Source organism: Dinoponera quadriceps, unplaced genomic scaffold, assembly GCF_001313825.1.
Source record: "Dinoponera quadriceps isolate SergipeBrazil2010 unplaced genomic scaffold, ASM131382v1 scaffold2159, whole genome shotgun sequence".
Lineage (NCBI taxonomy): Eukaryota > Metazoa > Arthropoda > Insecta > Hymenoptera > Formicidae > Dinoponera > Dinoponera quadriceps.
Genome location: NW_014556477.1, coordinates 243,129 through 261,506, shown reverse-complemented (window position 1 = coordinate 261,506; position 18,378 = coordinate 243,129). Strand labels below are relative to the sequence as shown.

The following is an 18,378-nucleotide window of genomic DNA, read 5'->3' as shown; positions in this document are numbered from 1 at the left end:
CCCCCCCCTGGCGTTCCCTCCTTCAGCGACCTTCTATAAAAATTTATCGACTGGCAAATTGTTTCGCGCTCGGCGGCTCGATGCGTGGCCGCGATTCCACGTGTGCGAATAACGGGATGACCGGTGTGCGCATGTTTGTGTTCGTCCCTGCGATACGATCCATGGACATGAATGTGCTAACCGTCGAACAAGGGTGAGCAGTCGAGAGGTACGAGGGAGGAGAGGAAGGAGAGATATGAGAGAGAGAGAGAGAAGGAGAAAGAGAGATTGACCGAAGTGACCGTCGCTACTCTAAGCTCGCTGTCCACGTGACGTTAATTAACAAAAAGTCATTAAACTTTCCATGACGAGCGGAACGAAAGAGCGGGCTCATGCTGTTTCCTAGGATCGATGTACTTCGTTTATTCCCCAGTTTCCGAGCATGTACTTTTTCCAAATGGACCCAACGCTCGCGTTCAATTTGTGATATCTGGACTTTTGTTAATTTCATTATCAGAATTGCATATGAAGAAACCAATTTTTGTCGGACGTTAAGAAGAATAGATAGATCAAAGGAGAACGAATCCAAACAAATACGTAAAACATAGCAGTTGAAATGAGCAGATAAAGAAAGAATAGGTATGACAAAATGCAGTAAAATATACTGTATCGTTAAACAGTAAGAAAAAATTTGTTCTATATATATATATATATATATATAGAACAAATTTTTTCTTATATAAATATAATTCTTATATTTATATATATATATAAAGACTGTCAATTTTTCTTCTCACATCTCAACTCGAGAGAGATATGTATGTGTAGATAGATGCTCCACATGCGCGGAGACTTATACATGTACGTATACCCATTTAATCCGTCTGGGAGTGCTAGAGCAACGTGTGTTGTGTCCAAATGACTGGAGTGGGGATACTCTTAAAATGTTATGACGTGGAACTTGTGATTTCATGGAACATTTAATCACCATATTGGTAAATAGTCGAAAGGGGGATTTTCAAACATTAGATCGCACCAAGAAACACTTTGGCGATCTCTTAACTAATAGGTAAACAAAACACTAACGTTTTGAAAAAAAAAATTTTATCGATACTTCGACTATTTATTACTAAATGCATTCTGTACGTTCGGTGAGCATTTAACGAGTTGTGATATCGGATGCGTCCAATGCCGCCTAATCTATTATTAATCAAGACGGAAATAAATACGTTATAACACCGGGCATTATACTGCACAGAGGACAGTCTTTTTCGAGAAAGTCTAAAATGAGTTTATTGAACTCTTGAACGCAATTAAGAACCACTAAATTGCGCTTTCATGAGAAACCGTTCGTGCCAAATAGTTACAACACATATTCTTCTTGTCTTTTTCTCTCCCTCCCTCTTCATTTCCTTCGTTCTCGTTATTGCTGACGGTGACGCTGATGAGCAGGAAGAACTGTCGCGGGAAGGGGTGCGCAAGAGGAAACGTTTGGGTCGCCATGGCTTGGACGGTGGGGTATGTACCAATTATACAGACAACTATTGTGCGGCTCTCATTAAACGACGCCAACAAATTCGATTACTTCTGGTTCCAAATTTTGCTGCTTCGTAAATGGCGGCATCACCGCCACCACCATCGACGCCCACCGGCGCTGCCCTTGCTATTGGGGGTACGAGAAGGGTGGAAATACGCTCGAGAACCATTTTCCTCGTTTCGAACCTACTGCATACCCTCCTGGCCCGCGGAGAATTTATTTTACGACTAAACAGAAAATTAGTGAGCGTTTGGGTTTGCGGTGTTTAGGTCTTTTAACGCCGCACCTCGTGGTTTGGCGTCGTGGGAAATGGAAAAGTGTGCGACGGAGGCACATTTTCGCGTGTATCGAATGTAATTGACTCTTGTTGGGAGTAGCGTTTATTATCGATATAGTTTATTCAATACCTTATGTAAATAAAACTTACAGTGCTTAATATTGAGTGAAGAATTTTTTTCATCCCTATTGTGTCACTTTCTTTAAGATCATCTATGAGCAATTGTTGAAATCATGTTCCGCAACCATTTTTTAATTCGGGTAATGACCTGTATCTTTAAAAAATTCTAGAGTCAAAGAAACCAGATATTCTTTCTGGGAAGGATCAGCTATCGAAAAGTAGCTGCGAATAGTCAAACGACTTTTTAATTTAAAAGTCGTCGTTCCTTGATTTCTATCGTAAACCGGCTTGAAAGAAACGTCTTAATTTCCGACCACATTATAAGCGCTCGATCTGTACGGCTGATTTCACCATTAAGCATGGGATCGGTGTGAGTAATTTATCTTGATTACCGACAGGTCGTTAACACCTGGCTAAGTGATTCACTCGTTAGACTGGACAAACATTCGCGATATCGAGACAGGAATTAGATCGGTCGACTTTAATTGCATAGCGAATTAATCAAGCGCACTCGCTCTTGGAAAAAAAAGAGATAACAGGAGAAATATTTAATTACCATCTTTGCGTGGAAGAAACTCGGACTTGTGTGTTCGGGCGCAAAAGTGATTTATTATTTAATTTTCTGGACGAGTAGTTTTTATCTCGGCTTACCGCCAAGCTACTCTAACCGAAAAGCTGCCCTGCCGCGTTACTGTTTAGCAACTCTGGCCAGTAATGGTTATGTTTGTCATTATCACTATGGCGTACGAATCGTCTGGGCTCTCGTCAGACAAACTAACCTTAACCAATGAACTACAGTACTCGTTGGGTCAAAGCAATTTTCCAGTTGCTGCCTCCTCTCCATTCAAATCGTTTCGTTAAAAATTAAAAATAAAAAGTAGTCAATTTATATCTGGATTTACATGTTATTTATGTGCGCGCGAATTATAATATGTATTATAATCAGGAATGTGTGCATGTATATTCAGTCTATTATTCAGGCATATTTCGGGGATCATCGTTCACCTTGCCGAGGAAACTATAAATAGTGAGAAAGTAGAAACATAGCAATACAAAGTAGGATGTTATAGAGTTGTCTCTACAACGCGACGCGTCACAGCTGTATTTACACAGGCGGTTTCCGGCCAAAGTCATGGCCGTTTAATTTCTTTGGTCGATTTTCCGTGCTTTTCAGAGCAAAGTGAGATATCAAGTCACGAACTAGAAAGCTTACATTAGCTTCTGTAAATAAAAGATTTCTTTTGTGTTGCGAACGCCTTACTAAGTAGAAAGCATTAATTATCCTACAATACATATATTTATTTTATTATATACAGAGAAACAGCATATTTTTACAATATATTCTAAACTTATTTTCAAGTATTGATAGTCATATGGGACATCTTGTACATAACGTTATGACCGCAAGACAATATAGTTACTAACAAAAATAATGGGTTTTGCAATTATAAAATTATTCATAGTTGTTTCCGAATATATCATTGTATGTTAACCTTGAGCACACACTGACAACCCTTTCAAATCTTCTCCGTTCTCGACATAGTCAAATACATGCGCGTCGGTAAAGTTGTTACTTAATATCACTATAAATTAAAATGTATTATGCAAGTTAGTCGGTCTCGTTGGCAGCTTCTTCAGGACTTCCGGAGACTCGATTGTGGCCGCGCGCGTTTTGCGCACAAGGGAAGGGGTGGGTTTGCGGGGTGCCACCGTACTTGCAGGAGGGAGGATGTTGAAAAAGAGGAACGGGGGGCTGCTGAGTGTACCGGTGGTGAAACTAAAGGGATGGCAAAGAGAGCACCGTAGTAGCGTGAGGCAAACACCGAAGAGGTTCTTCGAGAGGAACCCACGTTGGCCGGTTAGCGGCGGAGTTTCCTCATAAACTCTTAGGAAACTTCGCAGACAAATACAGAAATATTTTGTAATGGAAACACGTTTCTTACAGTGGTTAAATATTGCGATAAGGATGACGTGTATCCCAGAAACGCCGTTGAAAACGTATCTGGATACAAATTACAAACAAGTCGAATGAAAATCGATTATCCCTATTGAACTGGATAGATTATGATGGAAGACATATACACTAAATCTCACAGACGTGAAACCACGTTGAGTTTTCGGTGAAAATTTTATAAAATGTTACAGCATTTATCCAAATCGCGTGAGCTTGATTAAATGGTTTCTCTTCCTTCCGAATAGGAGTGTCGAAAAAATGAAAATGAATGTGCCGAAAACTCTACTGAATACAAATAGATGTATCAACTGTTACATGGTTACATTTATCTCAAGCTATAGAGAGATTGTGACAAATACATATGAACTCCTCTAAAATGACGGATTTAATCAATATTAATACGTTCCAATCAATTTAAAATTTTTGTATTGAAGAGTTTTTATAAAATAGAACTATTATGTATTTGTTAATTTTTAATTAGACTTTTAAAGCAATAAAATAATTAAAATATGTGTAAAATATATTTGTCATAATTTAATTTTAAAGATATAAAGTCACGATAAAAAAGTATATCTGTAAACTGTTCAAGTCGTTAATGGGCACTTCATTATTTTCAGATTTTTCTTTCGTCTAATTATTGTTTCTGAAACGAATACACAATCCTCGATATGGTAGCTATAGCTGAACTACAGCAATCGACCAGATCGTAACCCTTCCTTCGCGCCGATCTCTTTGAGAGAGAACCTCGAGGACTTAGCAAGTAGTTAGTCCTCCGACTTCAACCCCTGTCCAACTCATTGTCACGATGTTGAAGAAACGAACTATGCGAGCTGCGAAACTCATCGGTAAATTCCATGGTTCACCACATTAACTTGTATCGTATCGGTAAACAAGTAAAAAATGTTTAAATGTTGAAAGAAAGCCCGCCTATCATCGAAATTTTTTAGAGAACCATCACGTTGAAATGAAATTTACGTATTATTATATTACAAATACATATTCAATAAATAAATATCTAAAACACGATTTTTAATCTATTTTAACATATTACGATTTTTAATATATTTTAATATATTTAATATAATATCAGAAGACTGCTAACTAATCGATCCATTGTAACGCTGGGTTTTAATTTCCTGCCTTCCGTTTTCGCAAAGAGTGTTGTCGGACTTTAATTAATCTATAACTTTTATTAATTAATATTTATTAAATCAAAATTTACTAATAATTTTTATTCATTCACGTGTTACTTACTCGTACTCATTATAACTGCCTGACATACTAACACAGCCTTTGAAATTACTATATTTATATATATATATATATATATATATATAGCTAATTAGAGAATTATATAATTAAATGTATATTTATTATATTTATATTCTTGATTTTAGATACTCAGATATGATACGGAGCTTAAAGTTGTATTCGCAACGCCAGGCGCTAATGCGAGATCACTAGCGCCATCTAGTGAGGTGGTGACGCGCTCCGGCGACAAATATGTTACGTTCGAAAAAAGTAGCGAATCATGGGAAGTCGCCCTTTTCGGAACGCGCGCTTGGCGCCGAGCGGAACGCTCGACCAGTCCCTTCTACGATTCTTCGTCCAAACTATCGCGAAATGTTTCGGGCACGTCGAGGAGATCAACATCGGAGCGGTCAATTTCGTCTAAAGATTAATGGTAAGCGCTTCTCAATCGCGAGTCAAGCTACTGTCCGCGAGATACGATAATCTCGTTCTAACCTGTACGGACGGATCGCCAATGAGTCTCGCTTACGCGAGGCAGACGCGAGAGAAGCTCAGATTCGCGTTGAATTTCACTTCAGATCCTCTTGATGTGCTTGAATTTCGCTCCGTTTCAGAATCAGGATGTCTTTGCTCTCATTGTCTGCGCGAATTGGCGTGCGTGCAAAGTTCCTTTTCGCTGTATCCGATCGATTCATATCGCGCGTCATAATAGCACGGAAAACACTTCCGGAAACCATCACTGACCATCCACCAAGCCGAGCACTTAAAGTCCAAGCGCGACCAGCGTGGAGAACCTGACGGATAACGACCGCTCGGAGATTAATCGGCGGTCACGGATTCTAAATTCTGCGACGTGGCTGAACCGCGACGATCGCTGCAGTTGCGACGCCGTGAGGTTTACCCGATGTGACTCTTCTCGTGGAAAAATACCCCGGACTCGTGGTAAATATTGATTTCGTACTAAATTGATTTACGAGTGAAATTTAATAATCGCGTCGGTCGAAACGTCGTTCCCGGCATTCGTAAATCACGGTGCGCGAAACAAACGAAATCGCTCGAATATCTCGTGAGATAACGAGATGATCGATCGTAACGTTAACGGAAAATTCCGCGAGATTTGCGGGCTCATTCGCCAATACCCCGGCAATATTATTCGGCATTCCGAAAGTGAGATCAAGGCGACAAAGTGGTGACGCGCGTTGTCCAACTTTTACACATGTGTCACGTGCATTCGCCGGTAATACGCAGGCTGCGGCGCTTAACTCGAATTTCACGATTATTATCTTTGGTTGATCTTGCACGAGGAAGTCACGCATAGAATAGTTTAAACCGTTGACTTTCACATTTTCACGAGGAGCTCGGTTATATCTGTTTTCCGGATCTTCAGTTTGTCGAAGGCGGAACATTTTTCGCAAGGAGTGAAGATAATGAGTGAAGATAAAAGCACTCTTGTAACTTTGATTACGTGCCGCGTGTATGGTCGGAGAGAAATAATTTTGCGCGAATTTCGAGAAAACGCCGGGGCCACCGATATAATGATAGGACGGTAGACAAAATTTTGCACCGGTACGAACGCGGATTACATGTCGCGGCCTGTGCATACGCATGCGTATATATATGTTTATATATACGCTCGATGATTCACTGACAGAGTGTATTTCCCGCGCGTACATGCAAACGAATCCCACGGACGGCCTGGCCATTATATATCGTCCAGTACCGTGCGCCACGACGATTTCGGTAAAATGTGTGACGGTCGAAGCGACGGCCAAAGCCTCCTTTGACTTCTCTCTCGTGACCATAAACCTCTGATTTATGCCGCTTCGAGTCGAGTACGCGCAGCCGGCGCGCTACCGTTCACTACCAAACCATGCGTGAGATCGACCTGTCGCGAAAATCGGATTAGTGGCCACCGCCGTGTGCATTGGACTTTTTACTTTGCGCGATATCCCGACGATGCAAATAGGCGAATACCGAGGTGAATGCCAAAGGAACCATCGAGAAACCTGGATCGCTTCTTGCGTTTTGTCGCGGTGCGTCTTAGCTCGTCTTTATAGCTATCGCGAATCGCAGCACGCCTGCCAGATTCCAATGAAAATCGTTTCTAACAAGCGGATTTATGACAACGTCGAAGAAATTTTCTTTCTTGTTTTTCACACATCACGCATAGAAAAAAAAACATGCTAGATTCAAGTACATAATTACTTCAATATTTCTACTCGATCCAAATAAAATATTTTCCATGTAAATTATCTAAGTGAAATATTTACTTATATACTTAAGCCAAGTAAAAATTTGCTAAGTATTGGAGTAATTATTTATTTAAATCTAATGCTTCTTTCTATACGTTTGTACGCGTGGGTCTTTATTTATATTTTATTGATTTAATATTTCCATACTTATACGGCAGGATTTTTTTATAAATATTCAATTTTAAATCTGTTAGATACTATGTTTCTTTAGATTTTCAACGTAATAAAAATTAACGCTGTCGTTTTACCGAAATAATTGGCATAATAATCGCATATTCGGGTATTCGAGAAATATTTAAAAGAGCATATAGATAATATCTGATTATTTGAATATTGATAATATTATAGAAAATATACAACTAAAATAATGCAACTAATATTGTAGAAAATATACAACTAAAATAATTTGTCGAATTCTTCTTGGTATTAAATGAATTATTTTATCATTTTCTAGATGTTAACCATGTAAATGATAAAAGAATGTATGATCCTACGCAACCTTTGTAGAGTTGTAATCGTAGGACGTTTTTCTCGTTAGGCAAAGCTTTATAATCCACTCAAATTAAAAATTGATTAATTAAGAGTAATTAACTTAATGAATAACTCGTCCATCATTCTCTGTGCAATATGAGTTGCGCATTACTACTATTAACGTTATATCTAACATGGAATACGTCGCATGCAGTTCTAATATTAATATTTGCCAAGTGCAGCGAGTAAATGTAACCTCGTAATCGCTGAAATTGTCTAACGTAATTAATGCCAGCTCTATTTACATTTTGTTTATATATTATTTTATGTTAATGCTTGATTGCAGACAAAAAAGGCCAATCAGACATATTTCTATTTCTATATGTCCGCTTAAAAGTTGGCGTTAATTAATTAAAATTGGACACATTCAAACTTTTCGTAGAAATCAAACCTTGACATATACGAAAGAGCTAATATTCTAATTTTGGTAATTGATATTGATTGGGAAAGAAGGAAGGCACGTGTAATGTATAATAATAATTAATAATTTTAATTTATCGAAGAGCCACTCGCTGCAACTTATTCTTGATGAATAGTATAGTGTTTACAGTTGTTAAATATAAGTGATTTTACTCTATTTAGGAAGAAAGTGGCATTTTTAATAACGTTAATACACCGTCTCTCATGACGAGTACGTCGCGTCTCCTCGCCATGTGCATGTGAAGTCATTTGCGCTATCGATGAGCTGCCTCACTTCTCACGCTAAGCAATTACCATGTGGTAATCAATTAAGCTCCCGATTTCGTAGCAAATGAAGACGATTACCAGTCGTTATTTTTCAATTAGTCATACAATATGCGACAACTAATATGCTTTCAATTATTCGTAAATTACGCCAACATATTAACCATCTTCGTTCCCATGTATGTAAAATTTTATTAATCTAATATTCAAGCTAACAAATACTGTTACATAATTTTTACATTATTATTTATTTAACACTATATATAAAATATAACGATGAAAGAATTTCCTGAGGTATAATTTCAAAGTTAAATATAAAAAAGTTGAAGATTCAATGCTGTATTAAAATACGTTGCATTATCCATTATTCTTGAGTAATTAAACGAATATTCAATCAGAGCGCGCGAGAGTTGGGCGTCTCATCTTGTACATTCAGGCAAACTGGTTCGGCACAATGTGCAACGGAGAAGTTCAACGACTTTGTATATTTCTCGAGGAGACGAAGAAAGGGAAGACGGACAGAGATGGGCTTCCCGATCGTTCGTTGAACGATAAACCGATCGTGCCTGGAAAGCAGAACTCTAGAGATACATTCACCGCTCGTTTAACGCCCTCATAAAAATTCTTTTCGTTCGGCCACCATGTCGAAGACTAAGAGCGAATGGATTTCGAGAGTTTTGAGCCCGGTGGGTCAAAATAAATATACTCGCAACCCTTAACGATGCCTCCGAAGCTTTACAAATTAAATTATAAATAGACTACGTGCGCGAACCGACTCTAGGTACTCGTAATTTCACGATGTTGCTTTTACAAGGAACGTTAAAGCCAACTGAGGTTATTGAATGTGATCCACCATAAGCATGGATATTTCCTATCAATCGTACAGTTGATTTGAATAATATTAATAAATATTAACACGAATTTGTGCTAAAGGTTTTGCAACAGTTCGACTTAAGTATATACGCGATCGCATCTGCGCGAAGACAAATAGATAAATACTCGTGCGGAGCGACCCGGTAAGGGTCAAAAACACAGACTCCGGTTTTCATGGGTACGGAAATAGAAGGGAACCGTGTGCTCTGCAGCGGCGCGTCAGCTCAGCCCTCTTCTGAGATCGAAGCGGAGATGCGGTACGAAAGAAAGTAGCGAGATCCGTTTATTTTTACAATCAGAGAGCTACGGATTGAATCGTTCGGTCCATTCGCAGCGGAGAAGTTAAGAGAGGACGGAAATAAGGGGAAGAGCCGAAGAACAAAGTGAGGAATCGAAAGACGTTGAAGAGCGGGACAGATAAACGTACGCGAGAGCGGACCGACGGAAAGAGATCACGGAGGGAAGAAAAAAGAAAGAGAGAGAGAGAGAGAGAGAGAGAGAGAGAACTCGGTAACGGCCAACAGCATGTGCGATACACGCGTTTTACTATTACACGATCCGTCCGCTTCTCTCTCTCGCCCGGTTATATGAGAGCTTTTTTGTCAGTCTGTGGGATCTCTTTCTGCGGCTTTTGCCGACGAACCGACTAGGCAGACTCGTACGTACGTTTGCTTTGGCTACTTATTCGTGATCTTCGAGCGACGTCTCCTCGCTCGCCTCCTCGCGTGAAGAGGCCCGTTTACCATGCGCACGAACACGCCGTTGCGGCATCTGCATGTGCAACGAGTCGCGAGTGTGCGCGTCGCTTTGGCGGCATCCTTACGGGTGTGCGAAACCGCGGGGGACAAGTGGTTAACGGAAATTGGGGCTCTCGTGTGTGAAGTGTTCTAAGTGGTTAATAACAATAATCTATCGGGAGGACCGATAAAAACGCACTTCATCGCTTGAGAATAACGGTTATGAAGAATTCAATTATGATCGGGAATTGCGAGTAATTTATCAATCATAAAGATATTAGACCGCAATATGTACGCTCGTATTGTATCAACACGTGCAGAAGCATACACGCTTCAGCGTCAAGTTAATTAACCGATCGATTGAGAATTTTTAATCGACAGCTTCTCGTTTCCGGTAACGTTCCGCCCGGAATATTCGCGATTGCTTCACTGCTTAAATTCAATTATTTGGATTTTCTCATATTTTACGGACTTTAAATTAGCTCATAGAAATAACGCTTCGAAAGGAAAGAAAGAAAAAGAAAGAGCGGACAGATTGGGATTAGGATTATGTCTTATCGCGTCGCAAAGTTGATAAAACGTAGAGCACTCACGAAATCAATTGGAAATTCAGATGTGTGATAATGACGACGGCAATAATAGGCTTTCATCAGCGCATCGTCGTGCCTATCTGGTACTCCGGTAATGAAACGATTACTGTAATACATCGTTAAGTGTCGAGCCTCGTATGTAGGGTCGCACTGTCTAGCCGGCACTTTGTTTGCTTTGGCTACATCTCCGCGATCTGCCGGCGGCTTCTCATATTCTATGGCGTAGCATACGCGTGGAATAGGCGCCGTTTACTCTGCGTGCACACGCGTGTAGACGCGCAATTGCTTTGACCATGCTTAGACAAGCCGCGAACGCAAATAAGTCAAGTGGGCTTTAACTTCCACGTTTTGAGCTACGTTGTGAATCCCGCGCGAGCGATATTCGAAAAGTTACGTAATGTTCGGATATTTGATGAAAAACACTCCTCCTCTTGCGACGGAGAAAGTAATCGGCCTATATTTACGCATATCTGTATGGCAATAGCAAAATACACGAACATGAGTTGAGGCCCGCGAAAACTTGAAGAATGAACACGCTTACGAAATGGCTATCATGGAAATTTAGTCGTTTTTTATTTTAACGGATAACGGTACATGGTATATTTTCATGTGTGTAAAATCATTTATTGTACAGGAGATTTCCCATTTTAACGGACGTTCGATGAACTTATCGGGGACCTCACTTTTTATTTCAGATTTGCCGGAGCTTGCGGCCACATGGTGGATGCGAATGCCGTACCGGAGGATCCGGTTCGGGCCGAGCAAGATCGGCTGTAAGGTAGGTTTGACTCTTGTATTTAACTCTATGATGAAATACTGGTACATAATTTTGGCATAATAATCATTTAACTACAATAAGCGAAGAATTAACATGCTTGTACTTAAACGTATTTTTTTCTTTAAATTGTTAGCTATCATCTTATTGGTAAAACTATATTTTTTGTTCTAGACCTGTGGTGGAACGTGGCTGACCTTGAGTTCCTGGTATTTCGGTGAGTGAAAAAATTTATAAAATGTAAAAAGTGTTGGGTATTTATAGTATCTTATCAAAATCACAACGCCACTTAGTTTGCGGATTTTTGCGAACCATTGAATGTTGCATATTTAAGTTTGCGCCATGTATTAAAATACGCCACTCGAATAACCAAAGAGTTATATTTTTTTTTAATGCATATAGTTCTGTTCTTTGATGAACTATTGAAGAGTACTTTGTTATTTAGTCCAACATGGGCACATATGGAAATGTGTTTCATTGATTACGATGAACTTTGGATATGTTGTAAAGTAGTTAATAATAAGATATATATTTTTTACGTATCTGTTTTTCCATTCATTTAAAAATTGAAAAATTTCGAAAGTAATCTGATATAATTAATTATGAGCTCTCTTCTCGAAATTCTCCCTTGAGATAATATTATAAATAAAAGTTTTATAATATCTATCACGCTTTGTCATTTTGCATTAAAATTTTTTAAAAATTTTTAAATTGAAAACACGTAAAAATTAACGTTCGGAAGATTAAAATACACAGTTGTAAACAACGTTAGATATCATAAAACTTTTGTCTGAAATATTTTTTTACGTACTTCAAGATTTCAAGGATTTTCGCTCACGATCAATTTTACCGAATTTCCTCCCAGGGTTTGCGATAAACGTGTGACAAAGCATATACAAAAAATACGTATTATTCTTATCTGATCTATAGCATATCCAAAGTCCACCGAAATTGGCGTGGCACGCTCATATTTCCTCGTAAGTGAAATGATAGAAAGCTGCTTCTATGCGATCTATCCGATGCGTATCTTGACTTTTGGCACGTCGCGACATACTGCGCATGCCGCTAAATTTCCCGACTGTTTATTGACTATTACGTTGAAATGGACAAGTATGAAGCGATGATCTTATCATTACGAGACCTCCCGGTCTACTAGTTCATCGTCGGTTCCGATGTTTTCCTTGGCCGCGTAGTTGATCTCGGGATTGCTTCTTGCTTCGGTGAGTGCGTGAACTGGCTTCGCGCTTAGTGCAGCGCGTGCACACGCGCAATTGCACGCATATAACCGCCCTCCACATAGCGATTCCCCATTGAGTGCGGTGAACTACTTTGACGAAGTAACATTATCGATTCGCTCCAGAAGACGGCCCATATAAAATATGTTCCGAGCGTAGAATGACTCCAAAAAAATTCCCTCGCTTTTATTCCACATAATCATAATACATAATTTTATTTTATATAATTTTTGTAATATACATTTTTAATACAACTACATAATCTGTATAATCTGTCATAATCTACATTGCTGTATCTACGTAGCGCTCTTACCAACTTAGTTCGTGTCAAGACATATACTTTGACAGGCAGATCAACTACTTTTTGTATTCTCATAATATTTTTAAATTGTGCTTTACACATAAGCGACGCGACGAAGGAAATAGCAGCAATTAACGGCGTTAGATCGAAGTTAGGGAAACTTCTACTGACTCACGTTCGGTAGAGCGTTCGGAGCCCGTCGCGCGAACGAGAGACGATGAACTCAAACGAAGGTAGTATAGGAGAGAAAGAGAAGAAGGGGCAAGAGTAGTGTTCGCTTCTGCACCGTGGTCTCTGCTCGTCGTCACGCTGTTAGCGCCGAGTTAATCGGGGCCGGAAATGAAGTGAGGGATAGAGGAATATTAATAACTGAATCTAATCAATTCCATGAAACGAGGCTGGCCACCCCGCGCAGCTCGAAAGAGCAAAGCTCTTTCCGCCCCCGCACACCACCCCCGCCACCTTCTCATACAACCTCACTAGCGATCTAATCAAATGCATCGCATTAAGCTAATTTAGTGGCGCTGGTAGCGTGGCGAACCGCTCCTCTCCTTTCTCTTCTCTCTCTTTCCCGACGTTTCTTGCCGACTATTCGACGTTGCGACGGCTGGCCTCTTCCCGGATTAATGCAACGCCGGCCGGCGACAAACAGCAAATTTTCAATTGTACACGCGTGTGTACAGGCAAACGCGTGGGGAACGTTTATTTTCGGAGTATGGAGGGCCGATGGTTAAATGGGCGACAGAGCGGATCCGGCTTGTCGCTCTGCGCTTTTTCGCGCGACATCGTCGCATAACGAATCTGTCTCGGGCCTCGAGGAAAAGAAATATTGAAAGTTTAAACTGGAAGATCGGGTTATAACGGGAAGGAATGTTTTTGGAAATTTCACGTAATGCAACACTCCGACGTTACATTTTGGAGAAATCATTACTCGCGTAATGCACGCCTCGCGGAAACGTCAGTCTATTAATCCGCGTCCCGCTATTAACACGTTTCATCAGTGTCCGCTCGCGGAAAACCGTTCCTCGCACAAAGCGGCGCGTGTACGCGCGAATCCGTTTTCCACGGCCATGATGCTGATTTCTGATTTCACGCGTCACACGTGAGAAATTTTCAATTGTCACGTCTTATTCGCGCGCGTTGGCAAAGCCGCCGGAGATGTTTATTTTCGGCGTCTCGAAATCCGACTTTTCCAGCGGTTATACTGGTACCACGGGCCGTCGTCTGTGAGAGGAACAGCGATGCGACTCGTTCGTCTCGAAAGAGTTATCGGCACGCGCGAAACGGCTTCGCATCGGCCAGCCGTACGTAAACGCGTATAAATCCCGCGCACGTAGCACCGACTGCGGGATGTGGGCTCTAATTTTGGGGATAAACTCCGAGAAAAAAGAGAGAGATCCCAAGGATCCGCCGTCGGCTATGGACGCGACTAATCACTCGTATATTTCAAGGAGGATTTGCACGCTGTTTATACAGTTAGGCTGTTACGCCACTTTACAGCGATGCATGCGCATAAAGTGTGCTCATCTTTGCGCGCATGGGCGCGATATATTAAAATACTACATCTTTTCACATTGAGACTGAATTATTAATGGCAACCGAGCGAGAAATGGTTCGTCTTTAAATTTTGTACATGTCTGAATTAGTCCGGGGATTTCTTTAATTAGTTAGTCAGTGTGTCTTGTCTAAAGATTCCTCAAATTAATCTGATTTTTCGAAGCTCGCATAAATGACAGTCAGTATTCTGTCGTAAATGTAAGAGAGCTGGGTTACCGCTAACGGGCGAGAAGTTATAATTTTAAATCGTACTATTCGATCACGTTTTTAAATACAAAATAACGTTTCACACAGATCTGTGAAAGGATATCTCGCGATTGTGCCGTGAACTAGCGGTGCCGGTGATTTTCCAAGACCCCGTCCGTTAGCAGCTGTATCGATCATAACGTAACACATAAAATTCTGCATTCGCTGCGCAGTCACGCGATCATCGCAGACTCTTTCCATAAATGACTCTGTTTCAATGCTAACCTCCACAATTTACTTAATTATAGATCGTTCATATAATTATGGACTTCTTCGCGCACGGTTGAAAAACTGTACGCAATAACTACTGCTATGTAACTGCATGTGGCAGAGGCATGTAGCTTACTAGAGCAGTGAAACAATGTAACGAACCCACAGTGAATCTATTTATCTATCACGGTAATTTATTTAGTATTCGAATCGTTCAGGAAATTTTCCGTAACAAGCTGCAGACCACTGGCGCAAGCTGTGCAATAACTAACGCGAGGTTTTACGGAGGCGATCTTTTTCCAGATCTCATCCGTAACAGAAATTTACACTTGCAACCCACATGTCCGTGTATAAATTTTACTAAGGATGAATTCTCAAGTATTACATATTTATAAAATCAAGAAATATCGCACGATTTTTTCGCTCACTTGATAAGATAAATCTCGATACATTGTAAATGGCTCATCCTAAGAGCTATTTTAATAAAATTAATGTGTGATATAATTTCATGAAAGATAATAATTTGCAAAATTATTCTTTTATAAATAATTTCCAATCAATTTATTTATAAATTATTATTCTTGACGGGAAATTGCCACGGAATAATTTTATCGAAGTAGCTTTTGATGGTCCATTCACAAAATGTTAACGCAGCTCGCGCATGAGTCGAGAAACAATCTGATTTGTTCGCGCAGAAAGAAAGGCACCTGCTCCATCGAGCTCTTTGACTCGCATTGTAAACGAGAAGTGAGCAATTGAAATGACGTTTACGACTTCGATCTAAACGGCCTCAACCCCTCCAGAAGCTTTTCCCTATTCGTTGAAGCCTCACGGTTGTGCGATACACAACCGAATCTGCGCTGCCGATTCATCTTCGCAGATCAAAAGGCACTTCGTGGAAATCGGTGGCACGGCACGTGGAAATAGATTAATGGCGTCGTGAATCATCGTGTCGATTTAAAGTATATGTGCCCCGTTTTCGAGATCACAACCATCGTCTTCTACGTCGTTTTTAGAATATCTCAGCGAACAATGTCGCAGTTTGAACGGCGAAAATATTAATAATTACAGTGGATGGCTAATATGTAACACTGATAATTACAGTGGTTCGTTAAATAACGTGTAAATTTCCAATGAAATTATGCGATAAGAGAGCATAACATGCACTCAGCAACTATCCCATCCGTTACGGAAAATAACTTTGTTACCGAGATAATTAGCATAATATCCAAAGAGTGTGCAATAATCATTTTGTCTTAATCGCGTGACTGCGAATAACAGCTGTGACAGTCATAAATCCATTCAGAAAAAGAATTTGCCTTTAGCGTAAGTATCAACGACCGCCAGAACTGTTTTTACGGGCCGTTTACCTCTGCAAGGCGGTATCATCGAACTCGCGATGCCAGAAAATCAGTCGAACGCGAAAGCGGGGTGCCAGCGAGGCGAAAGCAAGAGAGCACGAGCGAGAGAGAGAGAGAGAGAGAGAGAAAGAGGACGAGGGGAGAGGGGGGACATAGAGAAAGAGAGAAATATAGAACGGGTGGACGTTCAGACCGAACTCGATACCATTCGCAAGTCTATATTAAGACGGTGGTATGCCGTGAAAATAAGCCTGGTTAGTGCCGTGACTCGGTAAGCACAGAAGCGGGTGGAGGCAAGAAGGGCGAACGGTGTGTGGGACGGGAGCCGGTGTTCCAGACACAAAGACAGTTCGTTTTGGCATAAGTCAAAACCTTTGGTATGCGTGCATATGGTGCGAGCCGACTCTTGCACTGTCCTCTCTCGGTTCCATAACTGCCCCCTTTGCGCACCGCCACCTCCTCTGTCCATCACCCCTTTTATATCTTAGCGTTTCGCTTGAACGCGTACGCGACAGACAGGCCGCGGCACCGCGGCTATGCCACGACAGCGATTTATTTCCGAGTCAATTAGGCTTGTTTATTTGCAACCACGGGATCCTCCCGAGCAATTACGTCGCCGTTAACTGTTAACGCCGCATCTTTCGTCGGACAGGTGGCCCGCCCGACTGATGAACCGATCATACCGTGAGTGACGCGCGTCGCTCGAAATTGCATCTCAGAAACGTATACCAGCTGCCTTGGTGTTAAGACGCGGCACTGGCCCGGCGACAGTCAAAGATAGAGAAGCGCTTCGGTCAGTGTTAGGCATTTGCTAAGTAGCAACTTGCGTCTAATGAGGAACGTCTTGAGTACACGTCCATAATTGTTTCGCGCGAATTTGATGACGAATAAGTTGATAGAAAAAATTTCCGTCCCGTCCAGCAGCGTTTCTTCATTCGAAGCGCATTTAGAAACGAGGAATAATCTGCTTCATAGACAGGCGATTAGTATGATTGTTACGAAATTATGAGCTGTTTCAAAGTTATGAGTAGGAAACAATTGAATTGCCGAATGAAGCTGTTAACAAATCACTTTGATGGGAGGATCATCGTCGCTTATCTCTCTTTAAAAAAAATGCTGCTTATCTTGTTTTACGAAAAGAATAAATACCGAGAATAAAATACACGACAACGAGGTCAGAGTCACGCTAACCGTGGAAGAAACAAAAAGGCGATGCCGAGTTACTTCATCGAAACAATAAATACGAATTTCCCGCCTACACGCGGGACATTATTCCTCGCTTAAATACGCTTTAAATCACGTTGGCCATGTCTGTAACTCCGGAAAACGCAGACGCGCCGTCACCTATATCTCAAAAATTGTCCTGCGAAAGATCAGCGGTCGTGAATCTTTTCGACGAATCGAGGACAATGCGCGAATGTTCGCATTACGTTCTCATGCTATACCTAGCAAGTAAAAAATAGCCTACTGTTAACTTGGCAAACATGGCAAATTTAGGGTTGCTTAATGTCATCGGTTTGTCACGTTAAGAGACATGCCCGAAGGGTTTTCTTTTTTAAACAAATACATAAACTGTTCTAAGTAGATTCTATAATAGACGCTAATGTTGTTGATAAGCTCAAACATCTATCCGGTACTTAAATTCGCAGGTTCTACTCGTGTGTTATTAGAGTAATCGGATACCTAGAACTAAAAATCACGAGAAATATCCAAGCAATGTTTACCTTCCATTTGTTATTCATTTTTCTAGCAGCTGGTTCTGTATCAGCTATTTTCTGAAGATGATATAAACATATCACATCGATCCACGATATTTGAGTATCCAAGTAGTAATTCACGATAATTGTAGCTGAGTACTTGGGAAATTGATCGAAAAACTCTGATGTACGAATAGTATCTGAAAGCTAG

General features: G+C 40.6%; 1 protein-coding gene across 1 annotated transcript in view; it reads left to right on the top strand.

Moving 5' to 3' along the window:
- The first annotated feature begins 5,431 nt into the window (after positions 1-5,431).
- Positions 5,432-18,378, top strand: part of LOC106747501 — a 130,462-nt gene continuing 117,515 nt past the window's right edge. The window contains exons 1-3 of the mRNA XM_014625070.1: positions 5,432-5,551; positions 11,481-11,563; positions 11,735-11,777. Coding sequence (XP_014480556.1) covers positions 5,491-5,551; positions 11,481-11,563; positions 11,735-11,777 — 187 coding nt within the window. The 5' untranslated portion in view covers positions 5,432-5,490. The remainder of the gene's footprint in view (positions 5,552-11,480; positions 11,564-11,734; positions 11,778-18,378) is intronic.